This window comes from Zosterops lateralis (genome assembly GCF_965231275.1).
Source record: "Zosterops lateralis genome assembly, chromosome: 21".
Taxonomy (NCBI): domain Eukaryota; kingdom Metazoa; phylum Chordata; class Aves; order Passeriformes; family Zosteropidae; genus Zosterops; species Zosterops lateralis.
The window spans coordinates 7,170,957-7,195,534 of record NC_139781.1 but is presented as its reverse complement, the minus strand read 5'-3'; the positions used below and the strand labels follow the sequence as shown (position 1 = coordinate 7,195,534).

General features: G+C 47.4%; 1 protein-coding gene across 2 annotated transcripts in view; it reads left to right on the top strand.

The window, feature by feature from the left end:
• Nucleotides 1-1,188: 1,188 nt before the first annotated feature.
• DCX (doublecortin) overlaps nucleotides 1,189-24,578 on the top strand; it is a gene marked incomplete at both ends in the record, with an annotated part of 76,641 nt that continues 53,251 nt past the window's right edge. For both annotated transcript variants that reach the window (XM_083876238.1, XM_083876237.1), the window contains 2 exons: nucleotides 1,189-1,552; nucleotides 12,921-13,261. In XM_083876238.1, coding sequence (XP_083732364.1) covers nucleotides 1,189-1,552; nucleotides 12,921-13,261 — 705 coding nt within the window. The remainder of the gene's footprint in view (nucleotides 1,553-12,920; nucleotides 13,262-24,578) is intronic.

Here is a 24,578-nt window from a genome sequence, read left to right as displayed (position 1 = left end):
CAACAGCTTTTCCTGGATTTCTACCTGGCTGTAAATCCCCTTTTCAGCCCTGTGTTAACACCATACCTGGGGCTGCATGTTCCTGCCAGGGAACAGGGTCTCTACTGCAGGGCTGGGGGGCTCCTTCTCCTTTTGTGTTGGGCTTTGGTGCAGCAAAAAAAGGTTTTTTTCTCGAGAATAAACTAGAGACAGCGCAAAATTCCTGCCGGCTGGGTGTCAGCTCCAGCCTCGGGTTTTCTGTGCTGGGAGCCCCCGGTGCTCAGAACAATGAAAGGTGAGGAGCAGGGGCGGCGTGTCCCTGGGGCTGGGGCACTTCCAGCTATTAAATCACTTAGGGCTGCAAGCGGGGGGTGGAAAAAGCCCCTTTATTTTTCTCCTCCTCATTAAACGGGAGAAAAAAAAAAAAAAAAAAAAAAAAAAAAAAAGGCAATTCAGAGGAGGCTCGGGCTGAAAAGAGCTTACCGAAGCTGCGTTTCAATGACAGATTTTTTTTTTTTTTTTTTTTTTTCCTTCTTTGCAGTCATTTCTTCTCAGAGATGTAGGCTGGTCCTGGGAATTGATTGATGGGCTATAGGAGGGGGCTGCGGATAGGGGGAAGGGTGGGCTGGAGCTCATTGCTAACCCTTATTGAACAGCCTGTCACAAAGAAACTGCTTATTCCCCTGCCACCGTTCTTTCAGAAACGCCGGTTTATTCTAATGTTAAACATTCAGATGCTCCGGGTCCTTCCGTGAAGGGCTGATTTACTGGGATCTCCTTGTTTCCTGTTGCCCAAGGAACCCTCGCAGGGCTCAGAGGTTTAATTCATTCCCTGGTGTTCGGATGAGGTTTTTTGGGGGCTGAGCGGTGATTGCCGTGTACCCCTTTGGCCCCAAATCCCGATTTGCTGCACTTTGAGAACTCCCAGGTGCAGGAGCAGCTCTCCAGACGCGCTCCCTGCTCCCAGGAGTTGGATCCCTTTCAAAATGCGAGGACCCCTCCTCCTGTCAGCGCCCAGAATCGATACAAATCTGGGTCAGGGGAGGGGGCTCTTCCCAAAAGCATCTGTCCTGCTCCAGACACAGCCTTAGTGCCATTTTCCTCTGCCATTTGTGGCTCTGCCGGGCTCTAACCCATCCGTTTTTTTACCCTCCTTCTCTCCCCGTCTCCCTTCCCGCCCAGCTTCAGCTCTCTAGTGTTCCCCAAACTATGGAACTTGATTTTGGACACTTTGACGAAAGAGACAAGGCGTCCAGAAACATGCGAGGCACACGGATGAACGGCCTGCCCAGCCCCACTCACAGCGCGCACTGCAGCTTCTACAGAACCCGGACCTTACAGGCGCTCAGTAACGAGAAAAAAGCCAAGAAGGTGCGTTTCTATCGCAACGGGGACCGCTATTTCAAGGGGATTGTATACGCCGTGTCCTCCGACCGCTTCCGAAGTTTTGACGCCCTCCTGGCGGACCTGACCCGCTCCCTGTCCGACAACATCAACCTCCCCCAGGGCGTACGGTACATCTACACCATCGATGGCTCCAGGAAGATCGGCAGCATGGACGAGCTGGAGGAAGGTACCCGAGCATCGCCTGCTGCAGGGAGGAGGAGGAGGGATGGGCAGGGAGGGAGGGGGATGCAGCACTAGGGGATGAATCGAGAGGTCGTGTTTTCTCAGCCCCCCGGGGGATGCTGAGTCTCGCTGTGTTCTGTTCAGAGATGCCTGGAGGGTGGAGGGGAGGGTGTCACCGCTGGGTGTCACCTCCGGGTGTCCCCAGCGCGGCCGCTCGGGGCAGATGTGCGGCTGGAGGGGTGTGTCCGGGCCGTGTGTCCGTGTGTCCGGGCCGTGTGTCCGTGTGTCCGGACTGTGTGTCCGTGTGTCCGGGCCGTGTGTCCGTGTGTCCGGTCCGAGGCTGTGTCCGTGTGTCCGGACCGTGTGTCCGTGTGTCCGGACTGTGTGTCCGTGTGTCCGGGCCGTGTGTCCGTGTGTCCGGACTGTGTGTCCATGTGTCCGGTCCGAGGCTGTGTCCGTGTGTCCGGACCGTGTGTCCGTGTGTCTGGTCCGAGGCTGTGTCCAGCTCGTGGCTGTGTCCGTGTGTCCAGCTCGTGGCTGTGTCCGTGTGTCCAGCCTGTGGCTGTGTCTGTATGTCCAGCCCGTACCTGTGTCAGTGTGTCCGTCCCACGGCTGTGTCGGTGTGTCAGGTCCGTGGTTGTGTCCGTGTGTCCGACCTGTGGCTGTGTCCGTGTGGTTGGCTTATAGTTGTGTCCATGTGTCTGATCCGTGGCTGTGTCTGTGTGTCTGACATGTGGCTGTGTCTGTGTGTCCCATCCGTGGTTGTGTCCATGTGTCTGACCTGTGGCTGTGTCCGTGTGTCCAGCCTATGGCTGTGCCTGTGCATCCAGCCCGTGGTTGTGTCTGTGTGTCCAGCCTGTGGCTGTGTCTGTCTGTCTGGCCTGTGGCTGTGTCCATGTGTCCGGCCCGTGCCTGTGTCCATATGTCCAGCCCGTGTGTGCAGCTTGTGACTGTGTCTGTGTGTCCAGTCCATAGCTGTGTTCATGTGTCCGACCCATGGCTGTGGCTGTGTCTGTGTGTCCGGCCCGTGTGTCTGTGTGTCCAGCCTGTGGCTGTGTCTGTGTGTCCGGCCCGTGGCTGTGTCTGTGTGTCCAGCCTGTGGCTGTGTCTGTGTGTCCGGCCCGTGGCTGTGTCTGTGTGTCCAGCCTGTGGCTGTGTCCGTGTGTCCGGTCCATGGCTGTGGCTGTGTCCGTGTGTCCGGCCCGTGGCTGTGTCCATGTGTCCGGCCCGTGGGTGTCCCCACGTGTGTCGGGGCTGGCTCAGGGTGACCCCGGCTGGGTGCGGGGGGTTTCCCAGTGGGGTGGGTGGGGATGAATGGGAAGGGAAGAGGGGCTGACTCCTGTACTGTGTGCTGGGGGTGGGAAAGGTCTGTGCACTCTGATGGGGATTTTTGGGGTTCGGTGCACACGACGTGTGTGCTGGAAGTGGGCGGGGTCTGTGTGCTCTCATGGGGAGATTTTTGGGGTTTGATGCACACAATGTGTGTATGATGGGGCTGGGCAGGGTTTGTGCGCTCTGATAGGGGATTTTTGGGGTACAGTGCACACAGTGTGTGTGCTGGGGGTGGGCAGGGTCTGTGCACTCTCATGGGTTTTTTTGGGTTCGGTGCACACGATGTATGTGTGCTGGGGCTGGGCAGGGTTTGTACGCTCTGATAGGGGATTTTTGGGATATGGTGCACATGATGTGTGTGCTGGGGGTGAGCAGGGTTTGTGGCTCTCATGGGCGATTTTTGGGGTTCGGTGCACAGTGTGTGTGCTGGGGCTGGGCAGGGTTTGTGCACTCTGAGGGGGATTTTTGGGGTTTGGTGCACAGTGTGTGTGCTGGGGGTGGGCAGAGTCTGTGGCTCTCACAGGGGTTTTTGGGGTAAGATGTATGTGCAGAGGGTGGGTGGGGTCTGTGCACTCTCACAGAGGGTTTTTGGGGTACAATGTGTGTGCAGAGGGTGTGGTCGGGGCCGTGCAGACACCTGGGGGTGTGGGGATGGGTGCTGGGGGTGCACAGAGGATGTTTGGAGGGCGGGGTGTTGGGGGTTTCAGCGTTTGGGGAGCGTGTGCAGGGCTGTGCTGGGAGTCCACAGAGCCTGATTAGAGAGGGGATTTAATGAGCGAGGTCTGTGAACAGAGAAGGGCGTTTTGGACAGGCTGCGCTGGGTGAAACTCGGGGTTCACGCGTGTATCTATGAGAAAGGTTAATGACAGGGCGGTGTGGGGGTATCTTTGGGTTGGGGGTCCTGCTCAGGGGGCTCTGGGGGTCTCACAGAGCGATGTGTGCAGAGAGGGCACGGGGAGTTCATGTGCTGCACACAAACGTGCACAAGGGCCGTGCCTGGTGAGCATTTTGGGGACTGTCCCTGCAGGGGCTGAGCCTGCTGTGGTCACTCTGGTGGGTCCTGGGGACAGCGTGGGGACCATCCCCTGCCTGGCCGGTGCTCGGGGCAGGGCTGAGCCTGCTGTGGTCACTCTGGTGGGTCTGGGGGCAGCGTGGGGACCATCCCCTGCCTGGCCGCTCTGGCTGTGCAGGGGGTGCTCAGATGTCCCCCGGTGTGTCCCCGAATCCGGAGGGGCTGTGGCTGTGCCTGCCCCTCTCTGCCGTCACTGTGGGATGAGGGATGAGCCAAAAATCCATCCTGCAGGGAAGGGCTGCCAGCCTGGGGTGCTCCCTGTGCTGCCCATCCCAGGAGTGTCAGGACAAGCCCTGGATGGAATTGGGGTGTCCAGCCCTGTCTCCCTGCCCGGGGCAGCACCAGGGACCAGCTCTGCTGGCAGAGGGATGGATGGAGAGCACCCACAGCCTCGCTGCTTCTCTCCTCCCCGAGCAATCCCTTCTTTGTTCAGACTGGAATATCCTGTTGCAGCAGGAGGGGAGGTGCTCTTTCCCCTTTCCCTTGGTGTTTTTCTCCAAACAGACATCCCGGCCGGTTTGGTAACTACCGAAAATCCACGGGGCTTTTGCCTTTAGTAAAAAGACAATAAGTGTGAGTGTTTGAGGCTGGGACTGCAGGGGCAGCCTCGGCAGCGAGTCATTGTGTGACCTTGACTAAAGCAGCTCTCCCTGGAATTCCTTGGCTGCCAGGCAGGATGCTCATCTCCTCCCCAAAAATAATTTGCAGGGACAAGGACGTGGAATAAATCTTGGTTTCCATAGAGGAGTTTTCCTGGGAAGAAATCGCTGCTTTTTCAGAGCTGTGATGTTTCCTAGTGGAGTTATTCTCAGCCCAATTACAGCTGTCGAATTGGAGGTGTGGCCTCCCCTTAATTTTAGAGATTCTGCCATGTTTTATTCTGGTCTCTTTATATGGCCACAAGCCTTTCTCTAATGGCAGCTCTCAGGTCCTAGGTTTTATGCAAATCTTCAGAAATAAGCCCAGGAGAAAATTCTCTTTTTACATTCTTCCTCCTCTTACACTCTTCCTGCTTTTTGTCAGTGAAGTTAAGAAATATTTAGTTGTTTCACCTGCTTTAGGTGGGGTTTGCTGCAGGTAAGGAGGTACCCAGTTCATGAAAATACATTTTGCTGGTTGAGGTACAGACAGGAGATGCTGATATTTGAGTTCTGGCTTTGTTCTGCCAAAATGGAAACAGCACTGAAACCAAAATGGGATTGTCTGTATGGCTGTGTCCTCAGCAGAGCATCAGCTAGGAAAATAAAACCTGAGCCGAGTGAAGACAAAGGAATCCATTCTTTGAACATGCCAGAGTAGGTCTGCACTCTGCCATTGATCCCACATTTCTGGGGGTGACCTGCACTTCTCTTGTAGAAAACCAATTTACAGCAGTGTGGTTATAACCAGCCCTTGGTGAACTCTGCCCTTGGCTGGGGTGTTTGCAGGGCTGTGTGCAAGGTACCTGCATGAAACCCAGAATTTGGGGGTAATTCTGCTCTGACACACAGGAATAGTACACACACTGCCAGGGCATGTCTGCCTTGTGAATTTGCTTTCTGCTTGGAGACTGGGGGTAACCAAACCAATGCTTGTTGCTGTAATGGGGCTAATTTATCATTGCAATTCCCAATAAACAAGTAGAATTTAGGAAAAGTCATCAAAGAGGCTCATCTCAGTGGTTTGATGGCAAACACTTGTGAATTACTGACAACATTCCACATCGTGTTCTAAGTATTGATCACTTCTGATTTCAAAATGTCCTTATATAGCATAGCCTGAGTGTAGTTCTGGAGGGGAGAGAAGGACACAGCCCCAATATCCTGGGACAGACATTTCAGGTGAACAAAACCCACATGGTTTTGTGCTGCTCATTAACAGGGAATCACTTTTTGTCCTGCAGCCCCAGAGCTCCTCCCTGGCACTCAAGGTTACTCTCATAATGAGAAAAAGTGAAGTTTTTCATGCTCTCTATTCCCATTCCTCCCATCTGTTGGGATGAGCCTCTTGGTCCTTTCCTGTACTGCAGCCTAACATTTCACATTTTGGGAGCCCTCAGGACTCTGTAGCTGAGCTCTCCCTCACTGCTCACAGGTTGCTTTTTCCATTCTTTTCCAGGGAGCGGTCTCATATCCCAATGACCTCTCAAAGTCCACCCACCTGATCATTTTTTCTTCCCCTTTTCATTCCTAGCAATCATCTTCCATCCCTGTAATCATTGTCTCAATCCTTACTTCCTATTTTCACCATCCAGCTTTAATAAATCTGTAAATAAAGCACCTGCTGATGTTGATGGGGACTGCATTCCTCCTTAATCTCTGTGCTGGTTAAATTCAGGGCAGCAGCAAACTCTGCCAGCACCTCCCACTCGTGTCCTACAGCCTTGGCTGGGTCAGGAGTGGATGTTGTTGGCCCAAGGTGCTGCTGTTTATTGTGGCAGGTGAATCTTTGGGAAAAGAGCACCAGATGAGTTTTATTCCCCTTCATACATGGCTGGTTCCAGTGACCAGGGCTTTGGGAAGTTGATTTATGTAGCTGCATTCACTGATGAGTCACTTGTACCAGGTAATTCTGTGCCTTGTGCTGTGATAAAACTTCCATATGAGAGATGCTGAAATAATCGTGTGCCAACCTTTCCAGCCTTTCTCAAGATGATCAGAGAGCAGCTCACTTTTCATCCAGGTTTCAGCTAAAATTTAGTTCCTTTGGTATCTGGATGTGGTGGTTTGGTCCTTGGTTCATTTTGAGCCTCTTCTTGCAGACTTGATGTGATGAGAAGTTGTCCCACCTCAGCTCTGATTATTTTTTGTCCTTGAATGGAGAGCTGGGTACAAGTGGAAGCTGCTGTTGTATATTGACTTCAGCACCAAAAATGGCTTAAGAAACGCTGCTCTTGGCCACTTGTTCCAGTCCCTATTGTCCCATAAATGAGTTCTTTGTGGGACAAAAGGGGTTTTTAGCCCTCTCCACAATTTTACTGTTTTCCCATACTCAGCTCCTTGACATAATGGAATGGACAGTGAGACACAACCTGGGAGTGAAGGCAAGGCCCATCCAAAGGTGGATTTTATGCCCAGTCCTGAGCTCCTTGTTTGAAATTTGCCCTTGTTTCAAATCAAACACTAGAAAAAGCTGAATACGGTTTTGTTTTGCTCATTGTGGTTTCATTTTGCAAATGCTCTTGAGCTGTGTGAGATATTCCAGAAAGTGATTCCAAGCTTTTTTGTATCCTGTCATGCCCTTGGGAATATTTTCCAAAAATCTTGTCCAGGAGCATTTAAAATAATCATAGGAGGGGCTCCACCCTGGAACTGTGCAGCGTCTGGTGTGTGCTGGGACTGGGGGGGTTTATAGGAAACGTCCTGGAATCTCCACCCATTGTGCATGTTCCAGTTTGCCTGGAAAAGTGAAATTCCTCATGTTTCATACTGAAACCTTGGTAACCTGTGGAATTGTTTTCTGTGGGTGTCTGTTGGCCCGATAGCTCAGCTAATTACATCCCACATAACAAAATTTATCTGTGGGGTTCTGTTTTATTTGCTTGTGTCACTCTAGCACTGGTGTGGTCCCAAAAATTTTAATGGGCATTGTGCGGTTTTGAAGGCGATTTCTAATCAAGCATTTCTTCCACTTCTCCAGCAGAACAAGGGGTGTTTCTGTTCATGGAGGAGCCAAGGGAAGGGAGCTCTTCCAGGGTTCATTTTGCCATGTTGGAGGAGGTCTTTTTAACTCATAAAGCAGCAGCAAGTTCATGCATTTGAAACTCAAAGCCTCCCTCCAGCACCATCTGGAATGAACCCTGCAAGGTGTTAAGTCCACTTAACTCCTGCTGCAGCCCTGGTAAATCCCACGAAACACAAAAGCTGGGCACAGTAGCACAATCTCAACTTTGCAACTGCAGAGCTGAGGGCCAAAATAATTGACTGCTGCCCACAGAGACTGTTCCTGGAATAACTGCTAACACTTAGACATTCAAGATGGCCTCAATCCAGCTTTCCTGATTTCTCTCCAAGGACTTCTGCCCGCAGTTCATTATCCTTGGAAAGTTGCTGGTGCATGCTGAGGAGGGATAACTTCTTCTGAAAGCACAGCCTGTCATTTTTTGGTATTGTCACAGGGAGCTGCTGTAAGAGGTTTGGAGGATTAATGCTCATCTGGAGCTTAGGGTTTTTCTAAGGAACCTTCTCTAAGGCAAACCTTATCTTTGCTGAGATCATCCCTTCTTTAGGAGCTGAATAATCTCCTTGTGTTCCCATCAAATCTGGGAGCACTGGGATGTGTCATGCACTTGGAAGCAGCAGTAATTCTGTGTGATCCAAGCCTGCCTTCAAATGGCAAATATGATGGTCATGGCAGGAGGTCTGAGCTCTGCAGTCAGCCCAGCCATGGCTGGGGGCAGGCAGGAGCAGGGAGGAAATGCCTTGGCTGCTTTGGTGGCACGTGTGACACGTCTGTGTCACCCTGGCATGGTGACAGTGCACATCCCCCCGTGGGCTCAGTGGCTCTGAGCTGGCCCTGCACTAAACAAAAACTGTCCTTGGCACCACAGGGGTTTTATCAGATGGTGTTCCCCACTCCCAGTGCATGAGAGTGTCTCTTTGGGGCTCCCTTTCTGGGGTTTGTTTGGGATTACTGACTCAGAATGATGTTTCCCACCCCCAGTGTGTGTGTGTGTCTTTGGGGCTCCCTTTTTGGGGTTTTGTTTGGGATTACTGACTCAGATGGTGCTCCCCACCCCCAGTGTGTGTGTGTGTCTCTTTGGGGGTCCCTTTTTGGGGTTTGTTTGGGATTACTGACTCAGAGTGGTGCTCCCCAACCCCAGTGAGTGTGTCTCTTTGGGGGTCCCTTTTTGGGGTTTGTTTGGGATTACTGACGTGGTTGTACCTTCTCATGGCTTGCAGTGGGATTTCTGCACGTGTGCACAGCTGCTTGCTGCCTCCAGATGTGTGTTCCTGAAGAATATTTGTGCACAGATTTTCGTGCTTAGGGCTGGGGAGCAATGTTCTTCTCGGAGCTGCTTCTTTTGCTCGTGACAAGATCTCACATCCACTTCCCATCCTTTCTGCTATGCTGAGCACATCCTCTGCTATCACACTGTGTCTGTCACTCATGTTTCTGTGGCTGGCACAGCTGTACACCTTGACTTCTCATTATAGGCTTAGCACAGGCAGATGTGGCAGAGAAACCCACAGAGAGCCCTCTCCTCCCTCCATGGCAGCTCTATTCCCTGGAAGATTTCTCCTTTTTATGATCTCCTGGCCACGCTGTGCTGTTAAAAGCTGGAAAGTTCACAGCCCTTCAGCCCATGGTTGCTCAATCCTGCTGCCACCATTGTCAGGTTTGGGTGAAAACAAATCCACTGTGGGAAGTGAAATCCACTGTGGGAAGTGTCTTCCTGGCTGGAAAATGAATGTGCCCCACTGAGGAACTTGAACGATGATTTTGCTGCTATTTGAGGGTCATAAACTGAGTTAGGGAAGACATTAGTTGAAGCAGTTTTTAAATGAAGTTAAAGCTTCAGGTCACATCCTTAGGTCAGGGAGGAAGGAGAGAAAAGCTCCTCTTCCCCAGAGCTGGAGCTGTGCTGCTGTGACTGCAGAAATGATGCTGAGAGGAGCTGCTGCCATCCTGGAGTGACGCTCCAAGGAAATTTCTCTCCAGATTCAGAATCGAGTAAAAATATGGATTTTATTTGCTGTGGTTTGGGTTAAATGAGGCAAGGGGAGAAAGGGCAGGTTCTATTTTCCACTGGTGAGTGTGAGCACAGCTGGAGAGGGCAGAGTGTGGGTGTGCCTCAGCTCACATCTGCAGAACAAACCCTACAAGAGTTTTGCCTTTGTGCCACTGTTGCCTTTGGTGTAAATACCCAAACAGCTGTGCTGTGCAGTGAGGAGCTCAAAAGGACTCAGCTGGGACTAAGAGTGATGGTACTGCACCAGACAGATCAAAAATCTCTTCAGCTTACTTTAAAATATGCTTTTTTAATAGAAAATAAGCCCCAGCATCTCACATGTCAACAGAACACAGTGCAAATGTGTGAAAATAATACAAATGAAGGTCAAATGCAGATGAAAGTCAGGCCTTGCCACACTTCAGTGGCTGATGGTTCTGTTTGTCAGGGGAGGAAGAAGAGGTGCAGGTGAGGTCAGGAGCTGGGGCAGGGGTGACAGCAGCATTCAAGTCACTTAGTGCAGCATTTAAACAGAGAAATCCCTTTTCTCAGAGGATAATGCACAGTTCTGCTGAGCACACTTAGCAGGGCTCTGCTGCTCAGGGATTATGGGCTTGGGAAGGCTCAGGTTCTTAGGATGGTTAATTCCCTGGGAGCATTCCAGACTCCTTGCTGCCCTTCTCTCAGTCTGGTGGAACTGGAGAGGAGCCTGGGCCTGCTCTGCACCAGGTGTCACTTGGCTGAAGCAGATGAATAAACCACAACTTATCACTTATTAATCGGAAAGGTTTGAAGTATTCAAAGTTTCTGGAAAATGATATCCCCAGAGGGAATTCTGTATAATGTGTGGTACTCTGGGGGGAGGAATTTTGAGTTTCTATTGAGTCAGATTCACAAAATGTGGGGGATTAAGGAGCCCCAGCTCTGGGCAGGGCTTTGTGGTTGGTTTATTGAGGGGTGTTGCTGTCAGCAAATAGAGATTTTTTACTGTTTGTTCGAGCCAACAGAACCTGCTGGTGGGATTATTGTTAGTTTGGGGTTGATAAAACGCCCAACTGAGTGTTCATCATGAACCTTGTCAGCTCTCTTCTCTCTCCTGTATTTGTATTCCATCTCTAGAAGGGGAAACAGAATATCTGCTTCCTGCTGATCAAAGATTTTAGTCATTTTTATACAGCTGATGGAGAGGAGCTGCAGTTGGTGATGTAAACACCACGAGTGGGCATCACTGGGTACAAAGGTGGGGTTAAAATAAAGTAGAATCTTTCATCTTTTCTGTGGCTGCTTGTGACATCACCCCTGATCAGTAACAGGGACAGAAACACACAGAGTGCTGTTTATTTATTATTTAAATCTGTTTATTGTGTGTCTGTTGTGGTCTCACCATGAACTCTGGTGCCTCTACCAGAAGTGCAGTTTGGTCAGCAGAAGGAGTTCCAGTATGAATTTTACCCTGGGCATGTTACATGAAACATCAGTGGGATGTTTGGAAATCCCTGTGTTTGCCAACTGGATGTCAAATCCTGTCCTAGAGATCCCTGGATGGGAAGCCAGACTTGGCTGTGGGATGGGCTTTTCAAAGATGTCTGAGCCTTGGAGTCTGCACTCAGGGACAGACAAGGAAATGCAGCCAATCTGTTTTTTTGTAAAGAAGGAATATATTAAAAAAAAAGTAAAATGGTTAAATCTGTATTTTGATTTCAAACATATTGTAGTATGTGAAGAACTGAATTCTGTAAGATCAGACAAAGAAAACACCAGAAGAGACTAAAATCCTACAGGTACCCATGTCATGCCTTCAGTTCCTATTAAAATTTTATCTGATGGCGAGACGAAATGTTCTTCCTCCAGCAGTGAGTGACTTTTTTTCAGTGCAGCCTGAGTCATTTCAGACCAGACAGTTACATTCCCTTAGGGATACTGGTTTACAGTCTCATTCTAGTAATAACTCATCCAGCATCCATCAGCTTTGCAGGCCCAAAAGAAGCTCCTACAAATCTTTTAAGGTGCTTTTAAAACCTTAGATAGATGGGATCCTGTAAATTACAGACAAAGCCTGAAACTAATTTTGGGTGGGATAGGGAAGGGCTTTTTGTGAATTACTTAAAAGAGCCTTTAACTCTTCTCTGCCATGTCTAAATTTGGATTTAATGTATTTTTGGTTGGTACCAGCCATGTAAATCAAGGAGTGGTATTTGGGGCAGTGTTTAATCTCAGCTGCCACTGGGTCTGTCCCCTAATAAACCACTGCTGCTCTAACAGTCCATATTTGTTATGCCTGCTAGATTTATCCAGGCTGCTTTTAGTGGAGACTGTTCAGGACAGGATTTTGATTATTTTTCAGGCATGATGCAGAAGGCACTTTGGGGATGAATGTTGATGTCCTCTTGGCAGGGAATGACACACTGGAGTAGTACCTGGGACTGTAAAGATAAAGAGGAAACTGGCAAATTTATAAAATAATTGGGATGGTGAAATGAATTTGGTGTTCTGAAGCTCTTGGAAAGCTTTGCTGCCTCTTCAAGTACCTGGTACTGTGAAGATGAAAGGGAAACTGGCAAATTATTTATAATTTAATAAATAGTTATAATATATTATAAAATAGTTATAAAATTAATATATAATAATTATGAAAAAATATTATTTATGGTTATTTATGAAATAATCAGGATGGTCAAAATAATTTGGTGTTCTGAAGTTCTTGGAAAGCTTAGCTGCTCTTTCAAGTACCTGGGACTGTGAAGATAAAGGGAAATTAATAAACTGGAAATAAAAAAATAAACTGGAAAATTATTTGCATTTTAATAAATAATTATATCATATTACAATTATAAAATAAATATATAATAATCAGAAAACAATAAATTATTATATATTATTATTTATAAAGTAATCAGGGTGGTCAAATGAATGAGGTGTTCTGAAGCTCTTGGAAAGCTTAGCTGCCCCTTCAAGTACCTGGGACTGTGAAGATAAAGGGGAAACTGGCAAATTTATAAAATAATCAGGGTGATCAAATGAATTTGGTGTTCTGAAGCTCTTGGAAAGCTTTGCTGCCTCTTCAAGTACCTAAATACCTTTGTGACTCAACCTCTTTTAACCCCTGGTTCGTGTGATTGTCTGCATTTGCTGATGGCTGACTCGCTTACTTCGTGGAAATATTTTAAATAACCATAAATATAACACTAAAACAAGGCAGGATGTTTTAAGAACAAGCCGCGGTGGGAGTGCTAATGGAAAAACAATTATTAATGGTTTGCACGATTCATGGGGAAAGAGCACAGGTGGTCACTGTAGAATCTCCTTTCTTCCCTCAAGGGGAGAGTTACGTCTGCTCGTCCGACAACTTCTTCAAGAAGGTGGAGTACACCAAGAACGTCAACCCCAACTGGTCTGTCAACGTGAAGACCTCTGCCAACCAGAAAGCCCCTCAGTCCCTGGCCAGCAGCAACAGTGCCCAGGCCAAGGAGAACAAGGATTTCGTGCGCCCCAAGCTGGTGACCATCATCCGCAGCGGGGTGAAGCCGCGCAAGGCCGTGCGCGTGCTCCTCAACAAGAAGACTGCCCACTCCTTCGAGCAGGTCCTCACTGACATCACTGAAGCCATCAAGCTGGAGACAGGGGTGGTCAAAAAGCTGTACACCTTGGATGGGAAGCAGGTAAGGAGGTTTTGACAGATGTTGCGTCTCTTTCTTCGTCCCGTCGCGCGGCTTTGCTGACTCAGGTTGGTTCTTGGAGCCTCAAATTAAGCTGAGGTGATTGCTGCCATCTGTTCCTTTAGAAGTATGGCTTGTCATGCCAGTGGTTAGGTTACTAAATTCTCCCTGGTATTAATACCAAGTGAAGAATGCAGCCGTGGGTCTGGGTGGAACAGATGCTCTCCCCTCAACGCCGGCGTGCGGTGCGTGTCTTGTGGGCCAGATAAATAAATAACAGGGGGAGCTGGGCTCACAGCCACCAGCTGATCCAGCTCTGGACTAGCTGGGAGAACTCCCCAGCCTTGGCTTCACTCAGCGAAAACGTGTTGCTTGACTTTCCTTGCCCTCTGGTGAAGGCTTGCTAAGATCAAGTGGTTGATCCAAGCACGCTCGTCTGGCCAGCTCCGGAGTGAGCAGGGAAAGTGTGGAGCTGTGGAGCTGTGGAACATTCCCTTGACTGAATGCACGAGGGGGTAATGTGCAGAAAGAGTCAGAAATATTTAGCAGGTCATCAAAATGTGCTTCATGTCTACATGTTGCTGGAACTGGAGGAAACATCTGTCTCTTGTTAGCAGCTACACAGCAACGAGCCACTTCATACTGCTGTATCTATGAAAAGCCTTAAAGGAATGTGGGGGATCGTTTTTAGAGCTGGGAAGAGCTAGATTCTTCAAGGACAATTCTGAGCTTGATTGAACATTTCTGTTTATTGTAATTGAGGAACGATCCTATTTTTGTCACTATTTTTGCTGCTCCAGATTCTGGAGTGAGGCAGCACAGCTCATGTGTAAGTTTGGATCCTGGCTATTCTAGGGATTGCTGGTTTTGCTTTAAATTAACTCTGTCTTGTCCCTGGAGAAAATCATACAAGTACTACCTCTGTCCAAGAAAATGCAGATTGTACAAATGAAAATGTTCATCCCAAATACGGGTTCCTACAATGTCCTGTACAGTCCAGGGGTGTATTGTAGTGCCTGGGTGCTGAGAGCAGCATGTCACTCTGACCTGACAGTCTGGTGTCCCTGCCCATGGCAAGGGGATAGAATTAAATTATCTTTAAGGTCCCTTCTAACCCAAACCATCCTGTGGTTCTTGCTTTGTCCCATCCTGTGTCCTGCATGTTAGTTATTGTCAGGTTCCAGCTTCAGACACACAAAAATTCCCATCTGTCTGCCAAAGCTTTCCTTTCCACTTGTTCAACACAGCACTTTTCCCTCCTCAGATGCACAGTTTGCACATGAGAGTGTGACTGTCCAGCTGCAGTGTCCACAGACACAGTGACCTGCTGGAAATGAGCAGTGACCCCAGGAGTGATGCACTGCAAGCCTTGGGAGAGACCAGAGGGGGAGGAAGGAAGGAGTCAAATAACCTGTGTTCACTGAGGTGATCACACCGGGGCACAGTACCATGCCCTTGGGGTCACAGCAGCCTTGCAGAGGGTTCATAATTGGACCTGGCCTGAGAGCAGCTCCCTGCTGATGCTGACACAGAGTCCTGTTGTCCTCCCAGCTGGGAAGGAGGACCTTAATCTGAACCTGTGAGTGGCTCAGTTCCTGGAGAGCTGCAGGCAGTTTGGTGGGGAGATGTTGCTCTGGGTGGTGCAGAAATAGGGATGCTCCATGAGCTCCCATCAGACTGTTCTCTTCTCCCCCTTTAGCTGTTTACAGGATCAGATGGTGATTCCCTTGCACCTCTGGCTGGGGAGCAAGACAGGATCAGCCCTGATATGACATTTAACTTGTTCCTCTGGCTTTACAATTCACCATTTTATGAAATGAGATATTTGATTGCATGTTGGAGGCGCTGCTGGGAGTTTCAGTGTGTGCAAATGTACACCCAGTAACACAGTTATTGCAGACAGTGAGACTGGGATTTGGCAACAATGAGATGTTTGATATTTGTTTGCAGCACCAATTGCTGCTGGAGCTTCCTGAAGAGCAAACCTGGTTCACCAAGGCTTTGTTTTTAGTGGGAGGTTTCTTTCAATGCTTGTTCTTTGTTAGAGATGTGTGTTCTTAGTGTGTGAGAAGTCAGAGCTAGAGGTTCATGCTGCTGTTAGGCTTTCCATGACATACTGCTCCATAAAATCTGACCTCCTGACATGACGTTAGGGGGTTTTGCATGTCTGATGTTGACATTAGAAAGAGATTACCGCATGCGGGGTTCTGACAAACAGCACTTTATTTTCAGGAGGAAATATTCATGCAAAAATGCAAGCTGTTCAAAAGCTGAAATGCTGACAAGGATCCTGACAGTCTGTCTCTTTGAGTGCCATCAGAGGCACGCTGCTCCCTCTGTTGTGAAATGATAAAATTTACAAAAGGAACGTACAAAGGGAAATCATCCTCCCTCAGTCCACGAGCTGGAAACTTAATGAGGAGAGATGATTATTTTATTTATAGGCATTTCCACAGTGCTCATCAGTGCAGTAATCAAGATGCTTTAGAAGTACAGACAGTGGTGGCAGTGACAGGGTGGTTGTGGATAATTACATTTCTGTGCACTGCAGACCTGCTGCAGTTGGAGTGTCAAAGCAGCTAATTGAGAGCTGGTGGGCTGTCTTTGAACAAATGTGGCACTCGAAATGACAGTGGGGTTAGGTTATTTTAATGAAATTGTGTCTTTTTATGTCTTGGGTTGGCTTGGAGAAATATGGCCCTTGAAGCTGCTAAATTAGCATCTTGTCTTTAAGTAGTTTATTTAACTTGCACGTATTCCCAATGTCTGTACTCCAGCTCCTTCCCTCCCTGGAGCAGATTATTACCTCTTGGTGCACAAAAGATTTTTCAAATAGCTGACCAAAAATGAGTCGTGACAGGGGATCAGAGATTTAACTTTGGAGCTTCCTTGGAGTACAGGAAATGGTGTGAGTCAACGAATTCAGTGCATTAAACAAATGGGCCAAATTCAGTACTTGGTTCCATGGCTGCAACTGTCGTAGCATTGAGATGTGTAATACATACAATTAAAATCCAGGATTTCATTTGGTCAGGCCTGTGGACCATGCTGGAAAACAGCTATTTTGGTAGATTCTCCCTCCTCTTTTAAACTCTTAATTCCACCCAATGCCCCAAATAAATCTGGATTCCTGGGCTGCTTTATGGACACGTGGTGACAGTTCCTGCCTCGCGTCATTAAAAAACCAAATTTCTCATTGGAGAAATATGGCCCTTGAAGCTGCTAAATTAGCGTCTTGTCTTTAAGTGGTTTGTTTAACTTGCACGTATTTCTAATGTCTGTGCTCCAGCTCCTTCCCTCCCTGGAGCAGATCATTGCCTCTTGGTGCACACCCTTGAGCTCGAAAGGTTTTTCAAATAGCTGACCAAAAATGAGTCGTGACAAAGGATCAGAGATTTAACTTTGGAGCTTCCATGGAGTGCAGGAAATTATGTGAGTCAAAGAATTCAGTGCTTTAAACAAATGGGCCAAATTCAGTCTTGGTTTTGTGACTATGACTGTTGTAATGTTGAGATGTGTAATACATACAATTAAAATACACCCATTCAGGATTTAATCTGGTCAGGCCTGTGGACCATGCTGGAAAACAGCTATTTTGGTAGATTCTCCCTCCTCTTTTAAACTCTTAATTCTACCCAATGCCCCAAATAAATCTGGATTCCTGGGCTGCTTTATGGACACGTGGTGACAGTTCCTGCCTCGTGTCGTTAACGAACCAAATTAGAAAGCAGAATTTGAGACCGTGGATGAAGTTGCATTCAGATATTTTGAATGCAGCAAAATATCTGAGCCAGGCTTTGCAAAGGTTGTGTAGATTTACTGTCCTGCTCATTCAGGACAATGGGTTGGTGTTGTCTGGGGAAGAGGAGGCTGCTCCATCACTGGCAGCCCAGTGCAGTTGCTGTCAGCACCTTGTTTTGAAGGTGGGCTCTGCCTGCATTCCTTCCTGCCTTTGAGTGACCTGTGAAAGCTTCTGTGCTCACTGAACTTCTCTTTCCCTGCCCTGTGTTCTATTCTAAGTTCTGTGAGTTGTTCAACCAAGTGCCTGAAGAGATGCAATGACAAAATCAGTCTCTTTTTTCTCAGAATTTGAGACCGTGGATGAAGTTGCATTCAGATATTTTGAGTGCAGCAGGCTGAGCCAGGCTTTGCAAAGATTGCGTAGATTTACTGTCCTGCTCATTCAGGACAAGGGGTTGGTGTTTGAGGAAGAGGAGGCTGCTCCATCACTGGCAGCCCAGTGTGGCTGCTGTCAGCACCTTGTTTTGCAGGTGGGCTCTGCCTGCATTCCTTCCTGCCTTTGAGTGACCTGTGAAAGCTTCTGTGCTCACTGAACTTCTCTTTTCCCTGCCCTGTGTTTTATTCCAAGGTCTGTGAGTTGTTCAACCAAGTGCCTGAAGAGATGCAATAACAAAATCAGTCCCTTTTTTTTGGTTGTTGCTGAGTTTTGGTGATGCTCTGGCTTAAACAGAAATCCATCAGACATGTTCAGTTGTACTTTAGCATTAAGATATTTTTTGTGGTGTGGAATTTCCTCTTTTTCTCCAGATGTTTTGTTGCCGTGTCTTAATTAACTGAACACCCCATTGTGTGACCAAAAATCACCAAAAATAAGCAGAATAGGTGCTGTTCAGAGCAAGGAGAGCTTGTATGCTTCAGCTGCACATAAATAGAGATATTCTGGTCAACAAGCAGGGAACAGACTGTGGTTTTAGGCATGACAACATGCAGTGATCTCCTCTGGCCTTTGAAATCTTCAAACACGGGGAGAAGTGGCCCATTGGCTGCTCCCTTGCCCAGACACAGTGCTGCTGTTCCATCTGAGTGTTGGCTGTCTCCTCAGATGAAATTACATCCATTTCCATATGTCAGGGCACTTGTGACTGCGCTCCCAAAAGAATTTCCAGCCTTTAATAAAAGGGTCCCCTCCAGCAGCCTGAGCTTTGATAAGGATATCGAGTGGCAGGTGATGAGGGGAGTCCATTCTCTGTTTGCAGAGCTGATGCCAATGCCCCCAGGGCCAGCCCATCTCTCCTGGCCAGGCAAGAAGTTGCCATTTCATTTTAGATTTCCTGGACTGGGAAAGGGCAGCAGCCACAGAAGGAGAAGCTGAGAGGATGACAAAGTTTACAGCAAGTTTAAGGTTGAGACTTTGTGGTCAAAGTCAATCAATTAGTTGATAAAGCAGCTCCTAAATACTACATTAAGGCATCCCTACAAGCTGCACTGGAGAAACCAAACTTTGGAGTTGCTGCACTGATTTTAAACTGGTATTTGGAAAAAATAGTAAAAAATTAATCACTCAAGTGTTGATACCAGCAGTGGACCAGGCTCTTCCAGGATAATGTAGATCTATTGATTGTATTAATGGAATTGTATCAGTGAGACATGGAACAAGGTTTGTACCGAAATATAAAAATGCCTCCAACAGCTGTAATGTGTAATTGGTGCTCAGGAAGAAGGTGACACCTGTGTGACTGCAGCCAGTAACATCTGCACTGCTGGAAGATCAGAGGGAATCTATTCCCTGCAGAGCCCTGGCAGGAGTTAACTCACCCCCTGAGGCATCAGGTTCAAGGTTACAAAGTGAGCAAATTGCTTTGTGCTATTGCACATGTTGAGGGGAAGGATGACACAACAACTTGTCCTTCTAAGTTGCTGCCTGCCCTTTAGGATACTGAAAAACCTCACTGGAGTAACCCCATGTGAAAAACAGAGTTCACTTTTTCGGTAAATTTTAAGAAATAAGTTTAATAATAATAATTTTAAAAAAAGACAATTAGGAAACAAATTAAGCAAAAGGAAGCACGGCTGGCGGGGTGACTTGCCATTCAGCCAAGTCTACAACTTGTTATTTCAGAGGCTTTCTTTAAATACTTTTTCTATTGTATCAGTCTTGTTGAATATTCAAATTTTTTACAAACTAGTTTCCATATTCCAGGAACTGTTTAGCCTGGTTCCTCCTTGGGTCCACCTTTTTAGAGCCTGTGTGTTTCTGGGCTGTGTCTTCATTATCACCTTCACTCTGGGCTTTAGTTTATATTTTTTTTAGATGGTAGATGCTGATAGTTGGTATATCAATAGCAGGGTCTTTTTTACATGTTCACTGGATATTATCTTGATCAAACAGACAGTTTAAGCAACTGCATTAATACAACATAACTTTCTAATATAACATATTACATATACATATACATATATATACATGTATACAACATATACATAACATATAGCATTTATTTCAATATTTTTGAAAATCCAATCATATAATTTATTTATAACACCCCAGAACAAGCAGCTCCATGCACTCGTGTAAAGCTGGAATTCAGCCTGGAAGGAAACCAGAGGGAAGAGCAGGAGAGGGGTGTGAGCTGTTCTGTATCCCACCTTCTGCTAAAGCTCCTGCAGCAGCCAGAGCCAAGGGGAGCAGCACCTTCCCTCCCTGCTGCACAAAGCTGGAACAGCAAACCTGAGTCTGCTTTGCATCTGTTCCTCAGCCCTTTCCTCTCGGAGCTGAGATTTGCCAGGCCCCGCATAAATCTCCCATTTGGACAGCAAGGAGACAGGTCTGGAAGGGCAGAGGGATTGAGCAGGCAGGATCCCTGCCCACATCACTCAGGACAGGGATTAATTAACTCCCAGGCTCTCTCCTCCCCGGGGCTGTTGCAGATGCTGTGGCTTTGGGCTGCTTGCGTGAGATCGCTCCCCTGCAGCCGCCCGTGTGTCATGCCAGGAGGATCAGTAATAATGTATGGGCTGGAGAACTTCTGAACCCAAGTCACTTACAGAGCCAGACAACACAGCCTGGTTCTCCATCTTCAGGGAGCTCTCAGTGTGAGCTGGAGGTTCAGCTCTGCCTGATTCATGCAGTGACTAGACACTAACACAGACAAAACCAATTAGTCCGCAGGTGTCCCACAAGGATTTTAGCGCTCGCTCGAATGAACAAGCTGAGCTTCCACCAGTGTGTATCTAAGTACTTAGGATGAAATATTCACAAGACTTTCCAAGATGTTCTTTTAGGAACCTTATGGTTATTAATTTCTGTTTCCTTGGGTCTGTGGGCCACAGAATGTGAAGAGGGGCCTGTCTGGAGCACTGTGAATCCCAGTTCCTGTGATTATTAAAGCAGGCACAGGCTGATCTCAGCAGCTGAGCTCCTGATCAGACCTTGGTCAGACCTCCTGTTCTCCTTGTACTCACCTGGTTACCATTGGTGTGGTCTCTGACCATTCCCCAACATAGGTAGTGATGGAAACAGGGGGAAATGGATTTCAACTGTCAGAGAGCAGATTTAAATCAGATTAGGTAAGACATTCTTATCTTATAATAAGAAAATAAGATATTAAGATATAATAAGATATAATATATATAAGATATATAAGATATATAAGATATAATATATAAGATATATAAGTTATATTATAAGGTATATTATATAAGATATATTATTAGATATTAATATATAATAAGATATAATATAAGATAAAATAAGAAAATAAGGAAATAAGGAAATAAGGAAATAAGAAAATAAGAAATTCTTCCCTGTGAGGGTGGTGAGGCCCACAGAGAAGCTGTGGCTGCCCCATCCCTGGCACTGTCCAGCTGGCACTGAATGAGCTTTAAGCTCCTCTTCAACCCAAACCATTCTATATTTCTGTGTGTAGAGCAAGGGCAGACAGTGGAGGGAAACATCACCCAGCAGACTTTGCTGGAGGTTTTTCCATTGCTTTGCCTCACTCTCAGGCTCTGGAGGAGGTGTCATCCTCCTGCCTGCCATGCTCAGGGCTCTGCTGCTCTGTACTCCCTGGCACAATGCTGTTACACAGATCCTGGTTGTGCTAAATCAGTTTTTCTCTCCAGGCAGTGAGGCTCCCAGTCCACAATCAGCTCTCCAGAGCTGCTGTTTGCTGGAAATGGTGGATTTTAGAGCCAGGCACTGACCAGGCTCCACATGAACACCTGCTCCTCGTGTCACAGATGGCAGGCTGTCAAAATTACTGAAAGATGCAGTCAGAGGTGACCTGGTGACCCAAGAGTACGTGGCCCCTGGTTCTGCATCCTGGTGCTATTCACACCCCCAAAGAGACGGATGCTAAAAATTCCATCCTCAGTGGCATCTTTATTTTAGCAGTTCCCTCTGTCATACAGAGTGACATGTTCCCTTTTCACTCTGAATCCCAAGGGAGAAGGGGATTATTCACTGGAGTGCCAGAGGGTTTATCTTGGAATAAATGGGCTGAAAATGAGCAAGGGAAATAAGGCTGAATATCTGGAGCTGTGGACAGGCCAAGAAAACCTTATTGTTTTTTTTTTTCCCATCGTGAGTTTGTGTCATTATATGAAAATGAAGTTTCTGGCTCCTTTTTGATACTTCAGCAGAAATCCCACCAGTGTGAATGAGAATCCCTCTTGCTCAGAGAGGGAGAAGGTTACATCTAAAATATCCTGAGCAGGGGTGGGGATTCTTGTAAACATCTTATTTTCATCACCTGGAATAATCAAATCTGTGAATTCCCCCTGTTTATGATGGGGAAATGTCTTTCCTACTCTGGTGTGCCAGGTCCTCAGTGTTGGGCTGTGAGTGGCATCACACACTGGTTTTTTGCTCACCTCTCCTTATGTTGTGGTTTGAAAGCAAAATGAGTGAGAGGCTCCAAGTCAGAAATACAATTTAATAAGAAGAAAGGTAAAAATAAAATAAAATAAATGCAATAACACAAAGGAGCACTGCCAGAGTCAGAACACACCCTGAGCAGGGTGGGGGGAGCAGTCCAGGTGAGGGGCTCTTCCTGAAGCAGTGATCCCACAGAAAGGTCTGGGAGCTCTGCTCCTCTGGGAATCCAGTGGCTCAGGGCTGCTTGTCCTGTCCCAAATCCCAGATTCTCTCCAGGTGGGAATGCTTGGCTCCTCCCCCTGGGCATTGGGAGCATCTCCCAATGGGATGAGGAGTCGTGCAGTGGCTCCTTGATGGCCCATTAAACAGAGAGAGCTCCTGGAGGGAGTTCCCTGTGAGTCCTGGGCAAGGCATTGATGGGCCATGAGCAGAAGAGCCCAAAGGAGGGGCCTGGGAAAACACTGCCCCACCTGGTTCCAACAGCTCATGGGGATGGGGATGGAATAAATACTGTGTGCACATCCTACACAACAACCCAGGACACCTTACCTGCTGTAGCTCAAAGATTGAGCAAACACCCCCTGAATTCCCTCAGGGGGACACACCTTGACAATCTCGTGGTGGTTGGTGCCACATTCCACATCTCATTGCAAGTTCACCTCATTTTCTTGACTGCCTGAAACCACTTCTTCTTTCCCCTTCCCAGCCCTTACTGGCCTTCAACCAAAAAGCTGTTTTCACTCAGTGGCAGGTAAGCTGTGGCACAGTTCACACTCTTCTCTAGGAAAAACCTGCTCTAGGTGTGAATAAAGGCAAAGAACCAGGTAGCAGAGGCTGGTGAGAAATGGTGTGATAGAGCTGCCAGCCAGAATTTCTTTCTTTCCTCTGAAGCTGCACATGGGCTGAAGCAGTGAGTATTCATTTTTGTGGGTAGCACAAAATCTTGATCTTGATGGAGATTAAATATTAAGGGAATATTTAAAGGTGCTGCAAAGGGCCCTGTGAGTGTGAGAGGTTGTCAAAACCCTTTCTCTTGGCCACGATACCAGTGACAACAAAGGTGATTTTATGGCCAGCAAGGGAAGGAGTGATAGCCTTACTCATGTGCAGAGGATGCAGCCTCCATCCACCCTCAGCTCTGCCAGGAGTGACAAAAAACACTGAAATGTGTGTCTAAAGGAGCTGGGGAGGAAGGAAAAAAAATAAAATTTGGATGCAATCCCTGGAGCTTTTCAGAGCTGGCTGAGGTAGGTCTGCACATGTGGGGAGGAGCAGAGAGGAGCTGTGAGAGATGAGGGCTGTCCCAGTGCTCCTCAGGCTGCAGCAAATCGATTAAAACTGAGCTGGAACTGCAGGTCTGCTCCTGGAGATTTGCTCAGGCTGAATGGGGAGGAATAAGCAGGGCTAATAACCAGAATAACCATTCACTGCTCCGAGCCACAGGCACACCCTGTCCCCTGTGGATGTGCAGCCAGGCCTTGCTGCATGTTCTATAGTGGATATATAATAGTATATATAATATATAATAATAATCTATACTATTAAACTAGTTCCCTGGTTAACTATTAACTATTTATACTATTAAACTGGTTCCCTGGTTAACTGCAAGCCCTGTGTGTGTGTAAACACATTTTTATCTGCGTAAATACATTTTACTAAGTGTTGTACAACACATCTCTGCAGCTCAATTTGCTATCTAAGCAATCTTAACTCTTCCTGTAGTTAAAGAATCCCAGGGACTATTGTGCTCTGATATCCCCAAGCCATGTTATTGTTTTTTGTTCCCTAACCCTAATAAACCAAAACCAAAGGCATCTCACTGCGGTCTTTAACTGTATTTTGAAAATGTTTGCTTTACTTTTACATTATTCTTTGACATAAATATCAGTCTCATTGTTATTAACAGTTTTAAAATTATCCACATAATCTAAAATGAGTAGGAAATTAGGGTGTATTAGCTCATGGTGCCTTTGTATTTTTTTTATCTTGAAAATACCTCAGAACAAGGATTTTTCAACTGGAGTAGGTGTAGGATCTATCCTACCTTTTACAGTTTCTTTTCCCTTTTTTTTTTTTTTTTTTTTTTTTTTTTTTTTCCCAGTGGGGGATTCAGTAATGAACAAAATCCCGGCATGGGGAAGATGAGATAATATGCCCCATTCATTAGCAGGATTTTTCCAGGGGATTTTGCTCCAGTTAGAACTGGCACGAGGGGTCAGTCCTGCAAGTCCTCCAGGTCTGAGCTCTGTTATCTGGAGGACAATGAGCTCAACGAGCTTTTATTGGCTCCACAGGGATAATTATGCAGCCCCTGAGCCTGCGGGGCAGCAGGGGAGAGCAGGGCTGGGGCTCCTTCCTCCCTGCCCTGCCCTCACCATCTGCTGCCTCTGCTGCTCCTCTGCTGCTCCATCCCCTGGGGCTGCAGGACCCACAGCTCGGGTCCTTGGGCATCAATCCCTGGTGTGGGCATCGATTCCTGGTGTAGGCATCAATTCCTGGTGTAGGCATCAATCTCTGGCCATGGGCATCAATCCCTGGCTGTGGACACAAATCTCTGGCCATGGGCATCAATTTCTGGCCGTGGATATCAATCCCTGCCTGTGGGCATCAATCCCTGCCTGTGGGCATCAATCCCTGGCCATGGGAATCAATTCCTGGCCATGGAGAGGAATCTCTGGCCATGGGCATCAATTCCTGGCCTGG